At 37.6% G+C, this 24,662-nt stretch overlaps 2 protein-coding genes across 2 annotated transcripts in view; both read left to right on the top strand.

The window, feature by feature from the left end:
* The window catches only part of Vipas39 (VPS33B interacting protein, apical-basolateral polarity regulator, spe-39 homolog), a 29,589-nt gene extending 10,919 nt beyond the window's left edge, over nucleotides 1-18,670 (top strand). Inside the window, exons 8-20 of the mRNA XM_047541119.1 lie at nucleotides 2,930-3,022; nucleotides 3,572-3,605; nucleotides 4,191-4,293; nucleotides 5,681-5,708; nucleotides 8,642-8,715; nucleotides 10,264-10,339; nucleotides 10,757-10,891; nucleotides 11,926-11,967; nucleotides 12,267-12,356; nucleotides 15,523-15,609; nucleotides 16,309-16,398; nucleotides 16,808-16,912; nucleotides 17,673-18,670. Coding sequence (XP_047397075.1) covers nucleotides 2,930-3,022; nucleotides 3,572-3,605; nucleotides 4,191-4,293; nucleotides 5,681-5,708; nucleotides 8,642-8,715; nucleotides 10,264-10,339; nucleotides 10,757-10,891; nucleotides 11,926-11,967; nucleotides 12,267-12,356; nucleotides 15,523-15,609; nucleotides 16,309-16,398; nucleotides 16,808-16,912; nucleotides 17,673-17,693 — 978 coding nt within the window. The 3' untranslated portion in view covers nucleotides 17,694-18,670. The remainder of the gene's footprint in view (nucleotides 1-2,929; nucleotides 3,023-3,571; nucleotides 3,606-4,190; nucleotides 4,294-5,680; nucleotides 5,709-8,641; nucleotides 8,716-10,263; nucleotides 10,340-10,756; nucleotides 10,892-11,925; nucleotides 11,968-12,266; nucleotides 12,357-15,522; nucleotides 15,610-16,308; nucleotides 16,399-16,807; nucleotides 16,913-17,672) is intronic.
* Nucleotides 18,671-18,795: 125 nt separating this feature from the next.
* Noxred1 (NADP dependent oxidoreductase domain containing 1) overlaps nucleotides 18,796-24,662 on the top strand; it is a 29,956-nt gene continuing 24,089 nt past the window's right edge. The window contains exons 1-2 of the mRNA XM_047541120.1: nucleotides 18,796-18,939; nucleotides 21,563-21,734. Coding sequence (XP_047397076.1) covers nucleotides 21,580-21,734 — 155 coding nt within the window. The 5' untranslated portion in view covers nucleotides 18,796-18,939; nucleotides 21,563-21,579. The remainder of the gene's footprint in view (nucleotides 18,940-21,562; nucleotides 21,735-24,662) is intronic.

Below are 24,662 nucleotides of genomic sequence, written 5' to 3'. Positions count from 1 at the left end.
AGTAGGGAGTAAATAAAGGTGGATGAGAGGGAAAAATACATTGAGAGTGAGAGTAATTTTTTTTGTTTAGTTCTGTGATCCATTCTGTTAATTTTTATATATGGTATGAAATAAGGGTTGAGATTCATTTTTTTTTCTCATCTAGATCCCCATTTTTTTCCAGCACTATCTGTTGGAAAAATAATCCTCAGTGAATTAACTTTGTGCCATTCTTTTGGGGTACTGGGGATTGAACTCAGAGGTACTCAACCACGGAACCACATCCCCAACCCTATTTTGTATTTTATTTAGAGACACGATCTCACTGAGTTGCTTATTGCCTCATTTTTGCAGAGTCTGGCTTTGAACTCTCAATCTTCCTGCCTCAGCCTCCCGAGCTGCTGGGATTACTGGCAAGAGCCACCGAGCCTGACCTTGGTGCCTTTTTTGAAAATCAGTTGATCATATATGTGTATGTTTATTTCTGGACTCTTTATTCTAGTTCATTGATTAGTCTATTCTTGCACACATATCATGGGCTTATTTATTGTAACTTTGTAATAAATGTTGAAATTGGGTAACTAACTTTTTTTTTTTTAAGGATTCTCGGTATTTTTTTAATTTTTAAATTTTTTTTTTTAAGAAGTTGATGGACCTTTATTTTATTCATTTATTTATATGTGGTGCTGAGAATGGAACCCAGTGCCTCACACAGGCTAGGCAAGTGCTCTACCACTGAGCCACAACCCCAGCCCCACTTTAATTCTTTTGAAACTTTCAACCTTCAACTTTGTTCTTTGCTTCCAGAATTGTTTTGGCTATTTATGTTTTCATACAGATTTTCATATCAGCTTGTCAGTGTCTATAAAAGAGCTGTTGGGAGTTTGATTTGAATTGCATTCTAACTGTAGATTAATTATGGGAGAATTAGCATTGTAATAATTAATGTATCAAATGACTCATAGTATCAGTGCTAAATCTGAAATTTTTAAGATCTTGAATTAGGCAAAGATTTATTCCCAACAACACAAAAGACCCAAGCCATAAAAGAAAAAAAAATGGTAAATGGAACTTCTTCAAGATTATAAACTTGTTTTTTGAAAACTCTTTTAAAAACATGAAAAGACTTAACCATTGCTAGGAATAAATATTTGTAAAATTCACATAAAGTATTTTTATCTAGCCTGTATGATAAGATAGTTTGACGAAAAATTGGCACAAGATTTGGCCAGACACATCACAAAAGATAACATGAGTTGGGGTAGGAAGGGTGGTGGAATGAGACGGATATTAGCCTATATACATGTATGATTACAGGACCATGTACAGCCAGAGGAATGACTGTGCACCATGTATAGCCAGAGGAATGAGAAGTCATGCTCCATTTGTGTACAATGTGTCAAAATGCATTCTACTGTCATGTATAACTAATTAGAACAAATTTAAAAAATAAAACATGAATGACCAGTAGAACTTGAAAGACGGTCACCACTATAGTTATCAAAAAAAAAATGTGAATTAAAACCATGAAATACTACTAAATCCCTAGTAGAATGGCTAAATTTAGAAAGACTGATCTTATCAAGTGTTGGGAAGATGTAGAGGAACTAGACTCATATATGGCTGTGGGAATATAAAATTGCAAAGTTACTATGGAAAATATCGGGTGGTTTCTCTCTCTCTGCTTTTTTTATTAACTAGAGATTAAACTTAGAGCCTCTTTATTACTGTGCCACATCCTCAGCTCTTTTTATTTATTTATTTTGAGACTGGGTCTGGCTAAGTTGCTTAAAGACTTGCTAAATTGCTGAGGCTGGCCTTGAATTTGTGATCCTCCTGCCTCAGCCTCCCAAGCCAGTGGGATTACAAGCATGTGCCACCACACCCAGTGTGGTGATTTCTTTTTTTCTTTCTTTCTTTTTTCCTTTCTTTTTGGTGCCAGGGATTGAACTCAGGGGTGCTTAACTCCTGAACCACACCCCCAGCCTTTTTTTGTATTTTATTTAGAGTCAGTGTCTCACTGAGTTGCTTAGCATCTTACTTTTCTGAAATTGACTTTGAACTTGCTATCCTTCTGCCTTAGCCTCCTGAGCTGCTGTGATTCAGGCATCCACCACTGTGCCTGGTTGGTGGTTTCTTATAAACATATACTTATATAACCCAGTAATTTCACTCCTAGATATTTACAGTCCAAGATAATTTATGTACATCCATACAAAGACTTGTGCATAAACGTTCATGATAGCTTTATTCATAAAAGCCCCCAAAGTGGAAACCACCCAGTATCCATTGGCAGATAAATGGATAAAGAAGTTATAGTGTATTCACACAGTGAAAACAAGTTGGCTAAACAGGAAGGAACTAGTGATACTCACCAAGATACACAGTTGCATCTCAGAAACATGGTATTGAGTGAAAGAAGCCAGTCACAGAAGAGAAAAATATGATTTTATTTTTGTGACATTCTAGGAAAGGCAAACTCACAGTAACTGAAAATAGAAGAGTGGTCACCAGGGAATAGGGATGGAAGGGAGGGCATTAATGTTCAGGTAGACGGGGGACCTTTTGGGGGTGATAGAAACGTTCTGCCTTTGTTGTGGTAGTGGTTACATGATTGTATATTCTTTTCAGAAATCAGTGAACTATATATTTGAGTAGGGTAAATTTTATTTTATGTAAATTACATGTTATTAAAACAGAGCAGGTGATCTATTGATTTTTGTCAAGACTTCAGAACATTAGCACCTTGTAGGGCATAGTGCTGAACTAGACAGGATGTGGGAGCCTACTATCCCACAGAGTACTGGGGGACCATAGTGTAAATATAGAGGCTTTCCTTGGGGGCATTGCTTTCATTACTGACCATTTCTTACTATTCAAATGACAAAGGAATATAGGACACTTTTGTTTTGGTTTTCCTTACGTACTAATTGTGTTCTTATTTGACCAGGTCTGCTCACTAGAAAGATTCCGCTCCTTACAGGACAAGCTACAGCTCCTAGAAGAGGCAGTAAGCATGCATGATGGAAACGTCATTACTGCAGTGAGTTGTGAGATTTTGTTGTTGTCATTAGTTTAATTGTTGTTTCCATTTGTTTCTGAAAATCTTATCAAAATAGACTTCAACATTTTGGGTTTAAATGCCAAATAAAGATCCTGGATTTTCCCTTGAGATGTAGGATTCTCAGCAGTCTGTGCTCTAAGACTCAGATAGTGGAACACTCATTGTGTGTGGAACTCTTTATTGTAACCCCAAAACAGAAAGTTGACTACTCTATATTATATATATATGTACACACACACACACACACACACACACGCACGCACGCACACATACACACGTATAAAATAATCTCAAAGAGGAGAGATGTGAGAACAGGGAGGTGTCTCTCAGCTGGTGTGGGCACCACATGGGTTCTCCCAAGACACAGTTCAGTCCCAGATATCCATTACCTTTCCTTCCATTCCCATGGAGAGGTCTGTTGTCTATGCCTATGGAGATTCCTGAGTTGCTATCTTTATTCACATCAGGTGATGAGAGAAGGGCTTTGTGTTTGAAATGTTGCACATTCTTTGTTCTCTTTTCCTCTAGGTCCTGATCTTCTTGAAGAGGACACTGAGCAGAGGTGAGCATGATTTGATGGAAATCTTTACTCAGCAAGATGTGTTGCTACCTTTGAGTTGAGAATGGCACATGGCTTTCATACCAGAATTCACCAGTATCAAGTCTGTTTTAGAGATAGCTTGAGTGGCTGGAACTTGGAACACACATCACATCTCTGAGGGGGTCCTTTAGGGTGATTACTACATTAGACAAAAACCCCTCTATTTATTGGACAGACTACAGATGACTGTTTTGAGAAAATAAGAATCCATGCTGAATTCCTACTCTGTGGGTTGATAAGAACTGAAAAACTGGGGGTGGGGAGATAGCTCAATAGTCCCTGAGTTCGATCCCCAGCACAGCAAAAAAAAAAAAAAACTGAAAACCTGACTCAAAAAAAAAAAAAAAAACTGAAAACCTGAGCTCTGAGCTGCTCTGGACCATAGAGGCTTTGATGATGGGTTGTAACTTAGGAGTAAGCCATTCTTAGCTTTTGCTAGATTCTGAGGAGATAATCTTTGGAATGTGTGAGTTGGGAGGCCAATTTCACACTTGAGTAATAGACTTTACTCTTTTTTTCCTCTAACTACTTCTTCCTTTCTGTCAGAGATACTCTTCCGAGAGCTGGAGGTTCGACAGGTTGCCCTGAGACATTTCATTCACTTCCTTAAGGAAATAGGGGATCAAAAGCTGCTTTTAGACCTCTTCAGGTAAGAACTGATGATCCTCTGTTCTACAAAGTTTACTAAGTACTTTTTCAAAGTACTTTAGGGCATACTGAGAAATAGAAGACACTATCCTTTTTTTAGAAACAGTTAAGATGGGTTAACTAATACACCCCAGTCCTGGGGTAAATGACAGTACGGCAGAGTGGCCAGGCTCTGGATCAGACGTACCTGGGATGAATTTAGGCTCTATCATTTAACTTATAGAGCGACCTTGAGCAAGTTTCCAGACTTCTTCATGCATCGGTTTTCACACCTATAAAGTGAAGATGATAAGACCTACACCACAGAGTCATCATGAAGATTTAAAGAGTTAGTATTGTGACTTGGCATTTAGCATAATGCCTATTTGTTAAGCATTTTTTTTTTCCCAAAAGACTTGGCTTAACTATGTCTTTTATTAGTCAACTCTAAGTGATGCTAATGAGAAATTCAGTAAAAGAGAAAAAAACATGATTTTCAGTCAGGATGCCCAAGCACAGTCTCTGGGCAGTGATTAGGATTTGAATCGGGCCCCTGAAGCTAGGTAGGATTCTGATAGGTGAGAGGTAGGCAGTATCTCCTGGAAGTAGATGCTGGAAGAGTGGTCTCTTTCATGTTTTCCTTCTAGTCATTTGGACTATTTCCTACCCCTGGATTAAAATGTATGTATGTTTTATCCTTTCTTCAATATCAGTGAAGCGTTGGAAACCCTGTTTAGGCTCTGTGGCTCAAGGTAATTCTGGTTACTCAGTAACTCCAGAACAATAATGAGCTGCCTTGAAAACTAAGGTGGGAAAAGCAGGTTACCTGGTTAGGGTCAAGATTGCAGATGGTTAGCCAGGAATTTGCAAAAGAAGACATGTTCATGGAGGTAGGTTAATTTCTCTGACTCTCCCTCCTTTTTAAAAAAATCTTATCAAGTATCACTTGCATGCTGAAGCATGGAGGTTGTCTCTTCAAAGTCAGGAGAAGTCAGAAGACCAAAGTCCTTGTGTTTTAAGACCTTACCTAAGCTTTTGGTAGAGACCAAATATATTGTACTCTCATGGTAAGAACAATAAAGACTATCTCTTTAAACAATCTCCAAGATTGTTTTAACAGATTTATTTAACATTTCAAAAATAATTAAGGTTACTTTGGGCTAGAGTGGGTTTGGTTTAAACTCTTATTGCCCTGCAATACATTCTTGTCCTTACTTTTCATACAGCTAGAAAGAACAGAGGAAAACTGATGTGTGAATGAACCATCAAGTGTTTTGAAGGGGTTGCTGGAAGTATAGAGTTTAAGAGAAGAGCTTATCTTTATGTATAGAGTATTCATCCTAATTTTTGAGGTTCTATGCCACACATCAATAGATAAAAATGCCCTGCTCCCTTCTGCTTCTTCCCAGGTTCCTAGATAGAACAGAAGAACTTGCGGTAAGTGTGGCCTTTATTTCAGCTGGGGACCTATCTAACAGACATTTAAGCCAAAACCCACCTTCCAAGATCCCAGACTGATTTCCTTTCCTTTGGTATTGGTAATATCCAGAAAAGTGAGGCATCGAGGAAATCTGAAAACTTAAACCAAATGATGTATTGCTTTCTTTTTCATGCCTTTTGGTTGGGCTTATGAATATATCTCTTTTAAGTGAATGAATGCTGGATTGAGCAATTTGTAATTTGTTGTTTTCAAGTCCTGGTTTGTAGGAACTTTTGGGTTTTGGCTTCTTTTTTTTTTTTTTTTTCCCCTTGAAATTAAGTCTTTTTTAAAATTTTATTTGTTCTTTTTAGATAAACATGACAGTGGAGTGTATTTTGACATAATATGTATACATGGAGTATAATTTATTTTTATTAGGATGGGTTTTGGCTTCTAAGATCATAGAAGATGTTAGAAACTAACAATAAAAAGCCATTTGTAGGTCAAGAAGGATAGGCTGGGCATGTTGGTGCATACCTATAATCTCAGCAGCTTGGAAGTCTGAGGCAGAAGGATTGCAAGTTCAAAGCCAGCCTCAGCAACTTAGCAAGACCCTAAGTAACTTAGAGAGACCCTGTGGCAAAATAAAAAAAGCATTGGGCAATGTGGCTCAGTGGTTAAGTACACCTGGGTTCAATCTCTGGTTACCCCCACCCCCCAAAAAAAAGAAGAAGAAGAAGAAAGTTAGGTGAGTATCCATCTTGGCTGAGCATTCGATAGCCAAGCCTGATAATTGATTTTTTGGCAGATTTTGATAATCACAGAATGAACTGAAATACAAAAAATCTGAAATTTTACCAAAAACTTAAATCGTATTATTAAAACTTTAGTGAACCATTTTTTAAAGTTTGACATTATAGTGCAGGAATAAGAATTTCTAAGCAATGTTGATAGCAGAATTGTTCCTTTATCATTGTACTGCACATCTGTGATGTTGGCAGTGACATTCCTCTAGCACACTTAATAACATCTTTAACCTTCTTTACACAGCAGAATTCAGGAAAATGTTTCTCTGATATTTTCTAAGAGGAACCTATATTTATAATTCAAGCCATTGGAAAATTTGAAAATCCTTTATTTTAATCTACTAAAAATTATTGGCAGTCTGTAGTAATCATTTGAAGAGATTTTTGTTTCTGTTTTTAATCTCCATAGATTCAAAACCATGAGGAGTTGTGTGCACATCTATAATCCCAGCTACTCAGGAGACTGAGGCAGAGGATCACAAGTTTGAGACCAGCCTTAGCAAATTAGCGGGACCCTGTCCCAAAATAAAAAATAAAAAAGGGTTAGGGATGTAGCTCAGTGGTAAAATACCTCTGGGTTCAATTCCCAGGACCAAAAAACCCCCTAAGCCTCAAAAGACTATAAGGAATTTTCTTTATGTAACAGTCTTGAAAAATTTGTTTTTTTAAAGTTTAATTATGAGAATTAATGTGTTTTTATCTAAAATTTTTATCTAAAATTTATCCTCATTGTGTTGAATTGAAGATGATTTATCATGTATATTGTTGTATGTAAATTTAGATTTTTCCAACTTTGTACACTTTGGAAGTGGCAAAACTGATAGTCTACTTTTAGTTCATTTTCCTAGAACATAAAGATTTCCCAAGTAGAATTTTTCTTGAAACACTTAAGCAGAAATCGAATTGATTAACAAAAATTTACTGTTCTTAAAGTAAATATTCCTCAAATATTAAGAATTCTTGTGTACCAATATTTTACAAAGATTAAATTATGACATAAAGTAATTTCTGTTGTTTTATCTTATATCGTCATTTACATTTTTGTATACCTTCTGTTAGCTCTAAAAGGATGTTCTATCCTTCCTCAAACCATTTTCTTAATTTTTGTATCAGTATGTTTTTGTTTATCAATTTATTTTTCATGTCATTCTGTTTATTTTTCAGTTCTTGGAAAGTTAATGATTATGTATAAAATTTCAGCTTTCACAATTCTAATAATTATTATATCACTTAACACATAATAACAAATAGACATTCATACATCAGAGTCTTTTTTTTTTTTTTTTTTTTTGTACTGCTGGGGAGTGTGCCCTTGGCATTGTATATGTTCAGTAGGCATTCTGTCACTGAGCTATTTACCCAACCCTAAATCAGAGTGCTGTCTAGAATTTCAAACCAGAAAGTATATAGAGAGATTTTCTCTTGGAATTACATGTAGAACTTATAGTATTTGAATATGAATAATTAGCTGTGAGCAGTGAATCAGAACGCCATGCTCTATTTGTGTTACTGATAGTTTTGTTAGATATTTATACAATCATACTTAAGTGGTTGATCACTTAAGTGATTAATCACATAGGTGGTTGAGGATTCTAGAAACAAACATTTAGCTTTTTGGTCTTTCAAAAGCTAAGACTGAAGGAAAATATCCATTGTTGGTTGAATTACTAAGTTTAGAGCCAAGCTTCAGCTAAAGCCAGGTGCCCTATCTACTTAGTGCTTCATTGTAGATTAGCACTCTCCAATACAAATTTCCTGTGATGATGGAAATAGTCTATATTTGTGCTGTCCAGTATGTTAGCTGCTAGCGCCTATACCTGTTGAGGGCTTACAAAACAGATAAGGCAACTGAGGACCTGAATTTTTAACTTACTTGATTTAAATTTTAAAATCAAATGTGGCTAGTGGTTGCCATATTGGACAGTGCAGATAGAGATGAACCTACTAATGACTTTGAATCACTTTTGCCCCACCCCTCTCCCAACACACACATAACCTTTAGCACCCAGATGGATCTCTAAGAATGAAGAGTTTGTTGTTGTTGTTGTTGTTCTTGCTTTAAGCATGGAAAGTCCACTTATTCATCTACCTCTCTCCCTCAAAGGAGACAAAATTAGCTCAAAACTGTTCTCTGTTTTTTGTAGCTATCTCAATATCGAGAGCATTTGAACATTCAGGACCCCGAGAAACGAAAAGAATTCCTTAAGACCTGCATTGGGTAAGTATGGGAGAGAAATGTATACATACCTTTATACGGAGGGAATAGAGAGAATAAGAGGATGGAATGGATAGATAGATAAGACCGGAAAGGCTGACAGCGAACCCCACAGGCAGCACCGAAGGTAATATGTTCAGTGACTCCCAAACACTAGTTCCCCACAGTGTTTTTACTGATTTGTGGTAAAGTGAGAAAAATAAAGATAACATAGAGCGTTTTCCCTTAAAACTAAATTTATTTAATTTGAGATACTGTCTTTTATTCTTGGATTTTATTCCCACCTCTCACCTCCTTTTTGATTGTAATTTTTTTTCGATGATCTTATGTAATAAAAAGGTCATGACTCTTTATGGACTTATGGACCTTGTGCATTTTTTTTGTGTGTTACTGGTTCTTGAAGCCCCAAAATCCATGTACAAGCTTTCATCTAGAACATAGATCCTTTTAACAATATTGCTCCTGAGCTGAGTGCTCTGTTCTTAGAAGTAGCTCATTTTATTGTTGGACACCTTCATTGTTGGAAAGTGCTCCCATATGTTAAACTAAAAATTATTTACTTGTATCTTTCAAGACAGATTTAGTGTCTGCCATTAATCCTCATGTCTGCAGGTTCAGTGTTTATGGTTGCTTCAGCCATTCCTCATGTGACATGATTTCCAGATTTTACATTTAGAAATTTGCATATGTCAGTGGAATCTTTGATTTTACCAAATACTGAACTGTGTCAAATGGCCTCTGGAAAACAGAGAAAGTCAGAGTAGTGATGTAACAAACCTATTGCTGTCTCCCTTTATCTTTTATAAAATTCACTGTGGCTCACACTTATCTGGGATAGTGTAATTGAATTTCAGAATTCTTCCTGGAGTGAGTGGAGTCGGGAGTAAGGCAGCACTTTCTAAAGGGTAGATCTATGAACTGAAAGTTTAAAATCTGGCTTCTATTCCTGGCCTTACCCATTGATGTACCACATGAATTTCAGGTAAGACACTGACTCTCAACTTCTTCATGTATAAAAACATGGTTTTGAAGATGGGACCTTTGACATTTGTGTAGATCTTTGTAATGTTTGCCAGTCTGCAAGTCTACCACTGTGCTATGTAATTTATTGTTATTACTCTGCAGTAAAAAATGGGTAACAAATTTAAATGCCCTTTAAGTGGAATTAAGCAGTGACCCGAATCACAGAGGTTTATAGGGATGTGGATGATGCGCAGTTGGCTAGGTTCACTTAACTAGCTTTGTGACACATGCCCCAAACATCCAGCTTCCAAAAGGTGAGGATTCTTATTCATTCCACAGCAAAATCACTAATGGTTATGTTTTGGGACTTTTAAGAATTTCTCTTGAATTGGGAAAATCTTAAATACAAAATGTAAGTTAAAGATCTACTCTGTTTTCTTCCTTAAAGAGGTGTTCTGAAGGTGATTTGAGATCAGATTTGTGAAGCACCGTGGTGAGCCTTGTGTGCTCACAGTGATAATTTGGTTGAATTGAGTGTGTTCCTCTTTACATAGAGAAAGAGGTACTAACCTTCTGGCTCTCTACCAGTTTGCCATTTTCAGCAGAAGATTCTGCACACATACAAGACCATTACACACTCCTGGAACGTCAAATCATTATTGAGGTTAGACTCCTCATCTGTTTTCTGCTTTAGTGCCCAGGCTAAATGCCATTCAGCAATTAGGAGACTTTTATGCCCTGACCTTATTTGTTATTTCCTGTTACAGTCTCTAAAAGCCTTTCACTTCCTCCCAGTACATGATAGCCCCCTTCCTCTATTGTTCTTAGGCACTCTTTTCCTTCTCTTCATTCCATATCTCCCATGCTATCACCTCTTCAGCAGTCTCTTCCTTCAGCTTAGATCCATGTTATTTTATGGACTTTAAACTCCCCCTTGGGATATCCTAGGCAATTTCTTCTTTTTCTCTTTTCTGCTTTGTTCCTAGGGTGGGAAATAACAACCGGTATAGTATTAGAGGTTTTCCCCTCCCTCTGGTCCATCAACATTGTTCTTTTTTTCACTTGGTTCACTCCATCACAGGCAAATGATCGACATCTAGAGTCAGCAGGACAGACTGAGATCTTCCGAAAGCACCCCCGCAAAGCATCCATCCTCAACATGCCACTAGTGACAACACTTTTCTACTCCTGCTTCTATCACTACACGGAGCCTGAGGTACAGGCAAAACATGAAAAAAGACCCACAGACTCCCATTGTATAAGAACATAGTTCAAACTAAGTCCAGTATTTTGATGTATTCTTTTAATAGTGGATGCATATAGTTATTAGAAATCTACCTGGAAGCTTTCCTGACCCTCAACAAGGGTGATAACAACTGGGGGAAAAAATCTTAATAACAGTTTGGCATACTAGCATAGCATGTTCTACCTCTGGAGCTGGCTCTCATAGCAGTCTTTGTTCAAAGGTCCATAATTTCCAATGAATTGGCATGGTTTAGAGAGAAGTAGCAGCATGTCAGGTAGCTGTTAATCCTTCTTAAAATTTTTTTTGAAGAGGTTTGGATTTAATGATCACAAGTGGACATTTACCCCTTATTTGATTTTGCTTTTTTTGTTTGTTTGTTTTGGGTACTGTGGATTTAACCAATGGATGCTTTACCACTGTGCTATATATTCCCACTCCTTTTTGTTTTTATTTTGAGACATGGTCTCACTAAGTTCCTGAGTCTGGTCTTGAACTTGCAATCTTCCTGCCTCAGCCTCCTGAGCTGCTGGGATTACAGGCGTGCATCACTGTGCCTAGCTTCCCCTTTATTTGGATTAGAAGAAAACTAGAAAGAGCACCTTCCTTTTTAATCCAGTTCCTTGATAAAACTAAGTTGTGGTAATTTCATTAAGCTCTCTGGAGTTTTTCTTAGAAATTAATTTCTGGGTTTAAATGGCTACAAAATGAGGTGTGGAAAGTCTGTAGTAGAAAAGAAAATAGGAACCATGCATGGTGGCACAGACCTATAATTCCAGTGACTCAGGAGGCTGAAGCAGGAGGATTACGAGTTTAGACCCAGCCTCAGCAATTTAGTGAAGCCTTAAGCAAATGAGAAAGACCCTATCTCTAATAAAATATAAAAAAGGGCTGGGGATGTGGCTCAGTGATTAAGTGCCCCTGGGTTCAATCCCTTGTACCAAAAAAGAAAAGAAAGTGGGAGATTGGGTGGTCTCATTAAAGTTCCTTTTCCACTTTAATCCTAGGGGACATTCAGCAGTCCCATCAACCTGAAGAAGACATTTAAGGTAGATACATTGATCTGTGTTTTATAAAAGTTGTATCAGAATAACTACATGGAGTGGATGTTTGTTGGTAACCCTGTACACCAAGTTCTTTGATACTCAGGATTAAAGGTAGCAAGGAATGAATTTATGGGAAGCCAACTGAATGGTGTGTAATAGTACTGGGACTTGGAAGTTGAGAGGTTCTTGTTGACCTGAGAAATCTATTAATTTTAAGGGGCAGAATCAATACCAGGGCATATTTTTTTCTCTGTAGATGCATTTCAACTTCCCCTTAATTTTTCCTGCTCTCTGATTTTTAGATCCCAGACAAACAGTATGTACTGACAGCCCTGGCTGCTCGTGCCAAACTTCGAGCCTGGCACGATGTAGATGCCCTCTTCACCACAAAGGTGGGTGCCCTGGAATTGCTTTGTACTTCTGAGGTTTGGGAGAGAGAAGGGTAGGATTATCATATCATTTTATAAGTTCTAGTAACTTTTTTTTTTGGTACCGGGGGTTGAACCCAAGGGTGCTTAACCACTGAGCCACATCCCCAGCCCTTTTCATTTTTTATTTAGAGACAGAATCTTGCTAAGTTGCTAGGGCCTCTTAAAGTTGCTGAGACTGGTTTTGAACTTGAAATCGTCCTGCCTCAGCCTCCTGAGCTGCTAGGATTACAGGCATGTAAAACCATGCTTGGCTCTAGTTACTTTTTAACATTTCCCCTCCAACCTTGTATTTTCTGAAATTTCAAACCTAAAGAAAAGTTGAAAGACTATATGTGGTCTTTACTCACTTCACTAAATTATTAGCATTTTTTGCCATATTAGCTAGCTTTTTCTTCTTCTGTACACATAAATTTTTTTTGAACCATATGAAGGTAAATCGCAGACTTCATAATACTTCCTCCTTAAATACTTAAGCATTTATCTCCTTCATAAGCACAATAATTTCTCTCCAGAAATTTTATATTAATTCAATAATAATATCACATATATTTATAATATATATATAGTTCATATTTAAATTACATAATAGTCTGCATTTAATTATTTATGACTTTTTGTATTTATGTTCTATTAAGAGACAATTAAGGAACTTGTATTGCTTTTGGTTGTCATTTCTTGAATAGTTTACAGTTTTTAGATAATTAATTATTATATACATTAAGGAGTGACACATGGTGTTTTGATAAACAGTGAAATAATTACAGTCAAGCCAATTAACAATCCATCTCACAGTTGCCATTTTGTGTGTATGTGGAATAGTTCCTCAAATCCACTCTTAGCAAATTTCTAGTATACAATATAATATTATTAACTTTAGTTCTCATACTGTGCCTTAGATTTCTAGATTTATTTATCCTGTATTATTATAACTTTGTACCCTTCTCCTGTCCCTTGAAATCATTGATCTGTTTCTATGTATTTGACTTTTTTTTTTTCCAGATTGCACATATAAGTAAGATCATGCAGTATTTTTCTCTCTGTGTTTGGCTTATTTCATTTAGCATAAAGTTCTCTAGGTTCACTAGGCTGTCACAAATGGCAGAGTCTCCTTAAGATTGAGTACTATTCCATTGTTGATACATGTATATACACCCATATACATCACAGTTCTTTATCTATTTGTCTGGTGATGAACTCATACTTTTTTCTCACATCTTAGTTATTGTGGATAACACTGTAATGGAGGAGGGAATGAGGTGGTGAGTTTATTATCTTTGGCATATACCCAGAAGGGGTTACTGGGTCATATGATAGCTTTATTTTTTGTTTCTTTTGGAATCATCATATGGTTTTCCATAATGGCTGCACCAATGTATATTCCTACAACAGTGTACACACATTCCCTTTCTACACACCCTCACCAACAATTACTACTGCTTGATTTTTTAATAAAGGCTGTTTTGACAGGTGTGAGATGATATAGTGTTATTGATTTGCATTTTCCTGATGATTAGTAAATACTAATCAGATACTTGTTGGTTGTTTTTATGTCTTTGGAGAAATGTCTGTTCAGGTCCTTTGCCCATTTTTAAATTGAGTTGTGTTTTGGCTGTTGAGTTGTTAAATTTTTTATGAAAGTTTACATATCAACCCTTTATCAGATGTATAGTTTGCAAGTATTTTCTCCCAGATCATAGGTTACCTTTTTATTTGGATTGTTTGCTTTGTTTTGTAGAATTTTAGTTTAATGTAGTCTCTTTTATTTATTTTTGCTTTTATAATCTGAGCTTTTGTCCTGATAACTGAAAATTCTTTGCCAGGGCCAATGTCAAAGACTTTTTCCCTTATGTTTTCTTCTAAGAGTTTTCTTGTTCCAAGTCTTATATTTAGTCTTTTATCCATTTTAAGTTGAGTTTTGTATATGGCATAAGGTAAGAGTCCTGATTTTCATTTTTTTGCTTGTGGAAATTCAGTTTTCCCGGCACCATTTTCCTCTTGCTGCCCTTGTTAATTTAGTGGACCACGTATGCTTGGTTTTATTTCTGGGTTCTCTTTTTGTTTCATTAGTCTATGTGTTTGTCAGATGCATGGTTTTTAAAAATTTTTTTTTTATTTTTGGTACCAGGAATTGAACCCAGGGGCACTTAACCACTGAGCCACATCTCCAGCCCTATTTTGTATTTTATTTAGAGACAGGATCTAACTGAATTGTTTAGTGCCTCACTGTTGCTGAGGCTGGCTTTGAACTTGCAATCCTCCTGCCTCAGCCTCCCCAGCCACTGGGATTATAGGCTTGCACCACCATACCTGGCCACATATTGTTTTGATTATTATATTTTTATACTATAGTTTGCAATCAGGACATGTGATGCCTCCAACTTTATTTTTTTTTCTCAGTATTGTTTTGGCTATTTGGTGTCTTTTATGATTTCATACAAATTGGTTTACATTTTAAATATCAGATTTTTCATTATGGATTTGAGAATTTTCTGATTTTCCTTCTTGTCCATTAATTGGTTACTTTTAACTACCAAAGTAAAACATACCTAAATCAAAATCAAACACTACATGAAAGTATATAAAGAGTAAGAAGACTTGGGTTGTAGTTTAGTAGTAGAGTGCATGCCTTAGCCTGGTCCCATTTCCAGCATCAAAAAAAAAAATTTTTTTAAAGTGGCTCCTCTTTCATTGTCTACCTGCTTGTAATTCAGTCCCTTCATCAAGGTAAACACTATTAAAAGTCTTATCAGTAGCTTTCCTGACCTTTCCTCCATGAGTTTACAAATAAACATTATATATACATGTAACAATGTAGAAGTCAGGATTTTTCTATACAGTAAATTCATACTATGAATATTATTAATTACTCATTCCATTTGTAGTATTTCACAATTTCTTTCTTGCATTAGTGTTTAGAGATCTAAGAACTTATATCTCTGACTTCTCTCTAAAATCCCTTGACTTTTCAGAAAAATTAATCTCTCACCATTTCTCTACCTCTCACACCAATCTATCCACCTTCCCACCATGTTATTCTGGCTTGACCATAAAACATGGAGAGACTACTAGCTCAGAGTGTGTTCACTGTCTGACTTACCTCCTGCTACCTCCCATCTTCCTTTTTTAGAACTGGCTGGGTTACACCAAGAAGAGAGCACCCATTGGCTTCCATCGAGTTGTGGAAATTTTGCACAAGAACAGTGCCCCTGTCCAGGTAATGGCTTCTAAAGAGAGTTGAGTACAGGATACTCTGGGAGAGTCAACTTTTAGCTTCTTATCATTCTGTAATAGAGACTTGGCCTGTTCTGGTTTTCCCTGAGTGGCAGTACAGTGGCTGCAATGGACCTTGAAATAGATAAGGTCAAGGAAGAACAGTCTCTTCCCCCTTAGAAGTAACTCTAGACTGTCATCTCTGAGCATCATCTACTGTGTTTAGCCATGTGGAGAACTGATACACTGTTCAAATGATTCAAAATGATGTTGAAAAGGAATATCAAGAAGCAGTAGGCAGGAAGAAGGGAAGGTACTGGGGAATGAGATTAATCAAATTATGTTATATACATGTACAAATATGACACAGTGTATTCCATTATGTATAATTATAAAAATTCATCCTAAAAAAAGAAGCAGTGTTCAGAGCACTGGATCTTCTCTAGTGCTCTGCCTTGCCAGCATGCATATCTGTCGAAGGTTAAAGGGAAATGTGCTCCTCCCTTCTTTCCTGAGGCAGCAGAGAAGTACTGTCTAGTAGCACCTCATTTCCCACTACAGAACTACTCCTATAGTTGTTAATGGAAATGGTAGACATTTAATATTGAACTCATAATAATGACTTCTTTCAGTCATTTTATTTTCTACCTGTAGAACTCTGTGTTTTACGGGAATTATTAATCAGAAGTGTCTCTTCCCACAGATATTACAGGAGTATGTCAATTTGGTAGAAGATGTGGACACAAAATTAAACTTAGCTACTAAGTTCAAGTGCCATGATGTCGTCATTGATGTGAGTCCTAAGAAGTGAGAACCCTGAATTTGATCCTCGGTGAAGATTGGGGGCTTATAATTTTCTGTGTCCTAGATCCCAAGATGCTTCCATCAGATTTGATTTACAGGAGCAAATAGTCTGGCAAGAGTTAGTTGGAGATCAGTGTACTATTTTCCCAGCCCTCTGACTAGTTTCCCTGTGCTTTTATAATTTTTTGCATTTGGAGAACTCAGAATTGGTTCAAGTTATATAGACTCTGTAGACTTCAGTACAGTATGAAGTTCTATGGGTACTTGACCCCACTATTATCCCACTGCAGTCTCTTGGCCTCTCCTGGAGCCTTGAGTTGAAGTAATAGTGACAAAAGGAAGCAGCCCTTCATAGAGAAGACTGATTGGGGGTTTGTATTGTTTGTTTTGCTGTATAGACCTGCCGAGACCTGAAGGATCGTCAGCAGTTGCTAGCATACAGGAGCAAGGTAGATAAAGGATCCGCAGAGGAAGAGAAGATCGATACCATTCTCAGCAGTTCGGTAAGGAGCTACACTTTCCCCTCCAGTTGTCCTAGGAGACAGATAGTTTGCAGTAGTGTCAACAGTATGTTCCCAAGACCTGGGCAATATTCCACTTAGCTGATCCCCATGGATATAAGACTCACTGTGGTCCAGAATATCAGAAGCACTGCTTTGAACAGCAGAAGTTACTCCTGATATGTGGGATGATTGAAGGGTAATCTGGGAACTGCAAACTGAGTCTTAACTATGATGCTCTGATCACTGTTAAATGTAGCAGATTGCAGGAACTGTTGGAACTATAAAAATAAATGTTATAGATTCTGAATACCCAGACTATACAGTCTTCTCGGATGGATATGACCTACCTGTTGGAAATAAAAAGTGGGTAAAATAGATTTTAGCTATTTGGGGAGTACAGCTGATTATCTCTCATAGCATGATATTACTGAATTTTTTGTTAGTGTGAAACTTCATTTCCTATTACGTATTTTGACACCTGTGCTAAGGTTAGCTAAAACTAGTAAATCTTGATCCTGAAGAGGACAGAACTAGAATAAATGCCCTAAATTAGGCATTCTGTAAAGTACAGAATAGATATTTAATCCATCTCAGAATAAATGAACTCCCACACATAGTAAAAAAAAAAAAAAAAATTCCCAGTACCTCCCCAATCCAATCCTTACTTTCCTTTTTCTTATGGGCTTGCATTCTAATCTTTTCCTTCTGTAGGGATAAGTGAAAACTGATCACACACCTTCATTCTTTGCTCTTTCCACAGCAAATTCGATGGAAGAATTAAGGGCAATTAGCTACCCTGAAACCGGCCTCATTTCTTCCTTTCCTGCCTGTGAAAGTAGAGAGTGCTCTTCTTTGGAAGAGTTACAGCATCACATCACTTGGCCCCATCATTCAACAGGCAGTACCTGCTAATCTTGGGACAGAAACCAGCACCTGAACACAGATAGCTTCAGACTGCTCTTCTGTCCAAGGGATATCATCTGAAGGCCACAATATAACTCTTGGACTTATGAGAAAGATACTCTCCACCTGGTGCTCATGTGAAGGTGGGAGCCCATGTAGGGTAAGATCTCTCTTGGAAGGACTGCTCCTGAAAGGATGTCTCCTAGAATAAGAGGTATTGGTGTCATGGGTTAGCTGCTCCATTCCTCTTAGCTAATTATGATCCAGAACCTAGTGCTGGATGTTGGCAGTTCTGCTCTGAAGGAAGACCGAACAGAACCTAAATGGCTGTATTCCAGGGGCCTCTGGAAGTGGGGCCAGTATTGCTCAGGACCTGCTGGAGGTGCATTGAAAACAGGCTGTATAGCCCTTCCTCATTATGACAGATATTGCCCAGATATTGTGTTTCTTCGGTCAGAACCCCTCTGCTGCCCCAGTCTACTTTTTTTTCCAAAAACTGGGTTCCTCTCTCAGCTGCATACTGAGATGACCTTGATGAGATATTGCCCTTATTTTTGCCTCTACTTTTCCTGTACCAGACCCACCACCTTATGTGGAGCTCAGATTCAACAGTGTTGGAATTTTCCCTTTAGGCAAATATCTCTTAAGCTTCCCAGAAGTCCAGAAGTTTCACCTACACTAAACTCAGCAGCTTTTCTGTTAGGATATTTAGATGGAGCTTTTATTTTCACACTTGACTTTTGAGAGGATGTTTGGTAATGCTGTTTTCTGCACTATACCAATATCAGCCTCTTTAACTGACCTGGGTTTTCCTGACATGCCTACACTCCTAATAAAGCAGTTTCATCTTTTGTGCCTTTTCTTCTCTGCCCAGTTGTTTCATGCAGAATGGTGAAATAATTGCTCATTGTCTTGTCTACATCTGTAATTTCATTCAGCAGCCTGTGAACACGTGAGGAGAGTACTGGTGCTTGTGGCAAAGCAGGGCTGTGTGGTTAACAGAAAGAGCACTAAGCTGGGATACCAGAAGACCTAACTTCTTTTCCCAGCTCTGCCACTGACGAACTGTGTGGTGCTGAATGAGTCCTTTTCTTTCTGGACTCCTCTTCATCTGTGAAATGGGGGTATGATAATTTATCACTCTGTAGAGTTTCCTGCTCCTGTGTCTAGAATGGGAGAAATGGTAGGAGGAAGAGACCATGTACCTGCAGAGGCACATAGCATGCTTTAAGGTGACATGGTTCTCAGCTGGAGGCAGTTTTGCCCCTTAGGAGACATTGGGTAATGGCTGAAGACATTTTTCATTGCCATACTTGGTGGTGCTGCTCATATCTAATGCACAGGACAGCCTCCACAACAAGGAATTATCCTGCCCAAAATGTCAGTAATGCCAGTGTTGAGAAACCCTGCTTTAAAGGGAGCAGCCTCCATCTTTTGCTCCTCCCTTTTGTAATCTTTGCAATTCCAGGTAACTTCATATATAGTTCCTTTTCTGATGGTCCTTCTTGCTGTTGAAGAAACAAGAATCTAATTTGCTAGACTGTGCTAAAGTTATGGGCTCATCTTCAGATAAACAGTGGTAACTTTATTACCTAGTATATCAGAGTTGAGAAATAGAACTATGAGGAGTATATACACATTATCTATTTAATGTAATCTATATTTTAATTTGTTACAGGGATTTGACCTTATGATAGCTAGATAAACAGTCTGTGTAGGGTGGTTGTCTTCATATCTGTTGATAGAACTTAAAATTCATAGGACAGGCAGTTGGAAAGGGAAGATGGATATAAAGTGATTAAGAACAGGGACAAGCTAGAACCATGAGAATCGACTAGGACCCATCTCTGTTCTCACTGCCTCCAGCCTTGGAGTGGATACTCTGAAGGAGAAGCTGGTGATCTTTGTCATGGAGCTGAAAAACACCTGGCCCATGAATAAGCAACTGAAGGAGAATCCAGAAAAAGCTGTAGCAGTTTTAGGTCCATCTGCTGTCACACACTAAGGTGGCCAGCAGATAAGCAACAATGTGTGTGAACTACAGAAGGACCTGCCTTTCAGCCTTATAAGCTGAAATACAAATTGGTTGCTGTTTCATTTCCACCCTTAAGATTTTGGACAGAAATAGCTCTTGTGGTTCACCCTAACCAGAAATATACAATGAAGAGAATTCTGGAAAAAATAGTGGGCCTACCCACATTGACATATTGCAAAGCTACAAGTGAATCCCCATTTTTGAGATTGTAGAAGTCAAAACAGGCCTAGAAATTATGTCTGTTCTGTTGAACATGTGCTGCACTGGCTATACTGATCTGGGATATTTTGAGCTTCACTTTCTGTTGAAACCGGCAATATCACTTGCAACAGTAGGATGCCCTACCCACTGTTTTGAGGTCAGGAAATGTTTCTTAGATTGTTTCTTACCATGCTCCTGACTTCAGGTGCCAGGGTTTTAAGGAGATTGGGAGTGTGGCATAGCAACTTTCCTAAAAGAGGGATTAGAGAAACCAGACACAAGAGGTCATGTATTTAATATGAATTTATTTAATATAAAATATCTGGAATGGGTAAATCCATAGAAAGCAATTGATGGTTCCAGGGACTGGGGATGGGGTGAGATGGGCAGAAATTGCTTAATGTGAATAGGGTTTTCTTTTGTGGGTATGAACATGTTTTGGAATTAGATAGAGGTAGTAGTACAACATTCTGAACGTACCACTGAATTGTTCACTCTAAAATAGCTAAATTTACGTTAATTTCACCTCACAAGATTTTGTTTTTAAATTTAACAGGAGGATTAGAGACTTGTCCATTTAAATCCTCATCTCAATATCACTATTGCTATAAAATTGATTTCTTGAACAAAAGAAAGGCTTGCAAAAGTGACTCAAGTAATGCTAAGATCTGTATACTCAAGTCTGGGGGAAATAAACCAAAAACAAAAACCTAGAAATCCAACATCTTCTGTTGGGAAAAAAGAGAGTCCCATACTGATTTGTTTAGTACTCTTAGAAGTAGTGAAAGGAACTTGTGTCCTCATGTTCAGGTCAGGAAAACCTGCAGGTGGGGATGGCCCCTTTAAGACTTGGAGACTGAGTACTCAGGTAGTTAAGGAGTCATAATGACAGCTTTCTTAAGTAATTTAACTTGATATGTACTAACCTGCTTGGACCAGAATTACTGAGGAATAGAGTCCATCTCAGTTTGGTTGGTGAGAGCTGTATACAGATGAGTTAAACATCTACAAGTTTATTTTCTAAAATCTAGATGTCTCTGCCCTAGATAAGGGACCAGTGATATTTAGTTTGGGATCTTTTCTACTCTGTGGGGAACACAAAGTTTATTTAAAAGGGAGGATTTCTTGAAATAAGGTCCTACATATCCAGGCCTATTTCTGAAACCTAGGGAATGGAAGGGAGAAGATCCTGCCCATGAACACCTGAAATCCATTGCCAGTGTATATTCACTTGCTGAAAGAAATGCCTCTAGCCTGTGTGAAGCAATATTACTTTGGGTTTCTGTTCAAATATTTCATGAACCTAGGATTCATGTGCAGTCAATAAAAAAGAATGCTCAAGGGGATCCATACTTAGCGATATGAACTCCAAATTCAGAACTGGAGAGAGAAAAGTGCTGTAGCCTATCATGAGAACTGTGACCCAGGTGCACACACCATAAGTCAAGCCCTCCAGCATAGATCTCTGTTCTAGGGTAGGAAGACATCTTAATTGCTATCTGTCACTGCAGGAGATGGTGGCTTGAAAATGGACATGCTAGAGAACCTTGAGTCCCTACAGTTTGATTATGGAATTCCAGAGGAAGATCGTTTCTGGCTGTATTTGCAGGGCCGTTCTCGGGGATTGATGATTGAGGCCTGTGCCCATGCATCCTTCTTCTGCAAAATATTGCATAATTTGAGGTAAGCTAGGTCTCCAAGTTCAGGAAGATAGACAAGATCTCACTGCTGAGACTTCAAGTGACTTAACCTTTTTATATTGAAGAATAAATTTGGTGGGAGGATTGTCTTCCTACCTTTTGCAACCTGCACTCAATCACTCCTGGACTGAAAGGACCAGGAAAATTCATACCGGGGTTCCCTGGCTGCAGTTACATAATAAAACATGGATTAGTGCAATTTTTCTTGCAGTTGGTGAATTAACGATCATTCATTTATGCAATAGGACTACCAGTTTGCTTTCCACAGCTGCTAATGACTAGCCTTTCCTTGTCTATTGGCTGCAAATGGAGTCAGTTCTTCCTTTTGGTGCTGACCTAATAGCGGACTGCTTCACCACAGAAAAGCCACCTGGGGAAATTTGCAGTCTCTATAGACAGATGATTTGACTGAAACCAGAATACTACTTGCAGAGAAGCTCTCAATCTGTCCTGGTTTCTGAGATCTTTCTGTAATATGGCTTGATACTTAACAGGAGGTGTGTGTATGATCCAGGTACTGCCTGGAATTAATCTCCTGGATTTTGTAACTTTAGGTCTCTCCAGAGCATAAGTCATTTCTTCACCCTATTCTGTTGACTTTTCTCTGAAATTAGATTAACTTCTAGATGGTGGGACTAAATCTAAATTGATCATATTTATAAATAGAGCAGGAGGCAGCCTACTCAGTGAATTTGCTGATTGGCTAACAAGGATACTGGTAAAGTTGGTTATATCCAAGGTAACTATTGAGAAATAAATGTATGAACTTACCAGGAGGCATTTTAGATTTGGATTAGGCGTTAAGAGAAAGTGCTTTCTTTAACTGGGAGGAAAGCTTTAAGTAGAATATGGCATATGGTGCTTATATGGAAATGCTATGGCTCTAGGACTCTTTAAGTTTTACAAAAATACAGAACAAATATAAGATTACATATGAAAATAAAAGTAATACTCTACATATTCAGAGGGTAGACTTTGTTAATCTTGGTTCAAAAAAACACATCCAGGACCAACACTAAATGAATCTCTGAAAAGTGTATTCTCAAATCTTCACTTTCTCAGGTCTCTTTCACTTTTATAAACTATTTATTTTAATAAATCTTTCTTATAAAGCTGAGTTACCTGATTTCACAGGTCTGTGCAAAACAAATAGCTAAGCAGAAAGAGTAAGTGTATGAAAGTACAGAGTTCACTCATCCAGTTAACAATGAAAATTGACAGCTATCTGAGGGTGATGTCAGGGAGATAGAGGAATAAGAAGCTCCAGACCTCATAATTCCACAGAGACCCTGACTTAACAAAAATAAATTCTCTAAAAAGGGTTAATGAGAACTTTAGAAACCAGTTAAAAACTTGGAGTACCCCCAGGAAAATGCAATGCCAATAACAGTTACATGGAAAGAGTGAAGAAAAATGATTGCACTTGTCTTGAGATAGCTCTTTCTTCAAATCAGTACAATTTGGTATGGAGAAAACGCCCAATTTCTGGATTTTACCTTAGAAAAGTGGAATATTTATCCAACATTCTATCTTTTCAGGGTTGCCTGAAAGATTGCCCAATGTGGGGGTTAACGTACTTTGAATGAGAACCAACGAAAGCTCAGTGGCTTGTTGTAGAATAGAGAATGTGCAGTATCCCAGAGAGACACCCAGAGAGAGCAAGAGATTACAAACTCCTGCAAAAGGAACAGGCTGACCTCTCTGGGCAATTACAAACACAAGCCCAAAGAAAACATTACCCAGAAAAGCTTTGAGAAGGTCTTAGAATCTCCTGCTGGGCAATTGGTAAAGCCCCCCCCTCCCCCAATGAAACCAGTCTGTAAACATTGGAGAGGTGGATGTTTTTCAAATTCTCAAATCCCACCTGCCCCCTCAAAAAAAAAAAAAAAAAAAATAAGGCATATGAAGAAACAAGAAAACATGACCCAATCAATGGAACAGTCAGTCTCTGGAAACCAACCTTAAAGAAACAGATCTACAGATTACCTAACAATTCAAACTAACAATTTCTTTTTAAATGACAACCTTAAAAAAGCTCAACTGAGCTACAGGAGAACACAGATGAACAACTAATAAAATCAGAAAAAGAGTACTTGAACAAATGAGAATATCAACAAAAAGGAAATATTAAAAACAACCAAATCCTTGAGCTGAAGAACAGAATGCTGAAATGAGAAAATTCATCAGAGATGTTCAAAATCAGTCTTAACAGAAGGATCAGTGAGCTCAAAGATAGGGCAGTTGAAATTATCAGAAGAAAGAAAGAAGTGGAGGGGAGGGAAAGGGAGGAGAAGAGAAGTGAAGATAGGACCTAAGGGACTTAAACGACACCATTTAGCAGACCAGTAGATGCATGATGGGAATTTCAAGGAGAAGAGAGCCAATTTGAAGAAATAAGGGCCCCAAACTTACTAAATTTGAGGAAAATCCAAATTCAAGAAGCTCAAAGAATTCTTAACTTGAATGAATCCAAAGAGGCCCACACAGTCACATTATAATCAAACTATCAGAATATTCAACACAGCAAGAAAAAAGATGACCTCACATGCAAGGGAGCTTCCAGATTATTTCTCAACAAAAACATTACAGGCAAGAAGGAGTGGTTTGATATATTCAAAGTGTGTAAGAAAAAGCCAACCAAAAATACCATATCTGGTCTAACTCCTTAAAACATCAAGGAGAAAAAATACCTCCCCCTCCCAAAAAAAAAAAGTACCTTCCCCAATAAAAGCTGAGGGAGTTCATCACTGATGGACATGCCTTAAAAGAAATGCTAAAGGGGTCCTTAAACTGAAAAGATGCTAGATAGCAACATGAAAGTATATAAAAATGACCTATCTGGTAAAGTTAAATATATATGCAAATACATATCCTTGGTGGTGTATAAATAATTTTAAATTCTGATTTAGAA

The sequence above is a fragment of the Sciurus carolinensis genome, chromosome 2 (assembly GCF_902686445.1).
Source record: "Sciurus carolinensis chromosome 2, mSciCar1.2, whole genome shotgun sequence".
Lineage (NCBI taxonomy): Eukaryota > Metazoa > Chordata > Mammalia > Rodentia > Sciuridae > Sciurus > Sciurus carolinensis.
The sequence above is the reverse complement of the archived record's forward strand: the minus strand, read 5'-3'. Positions and strand labels throughout refer to the sequence as shown.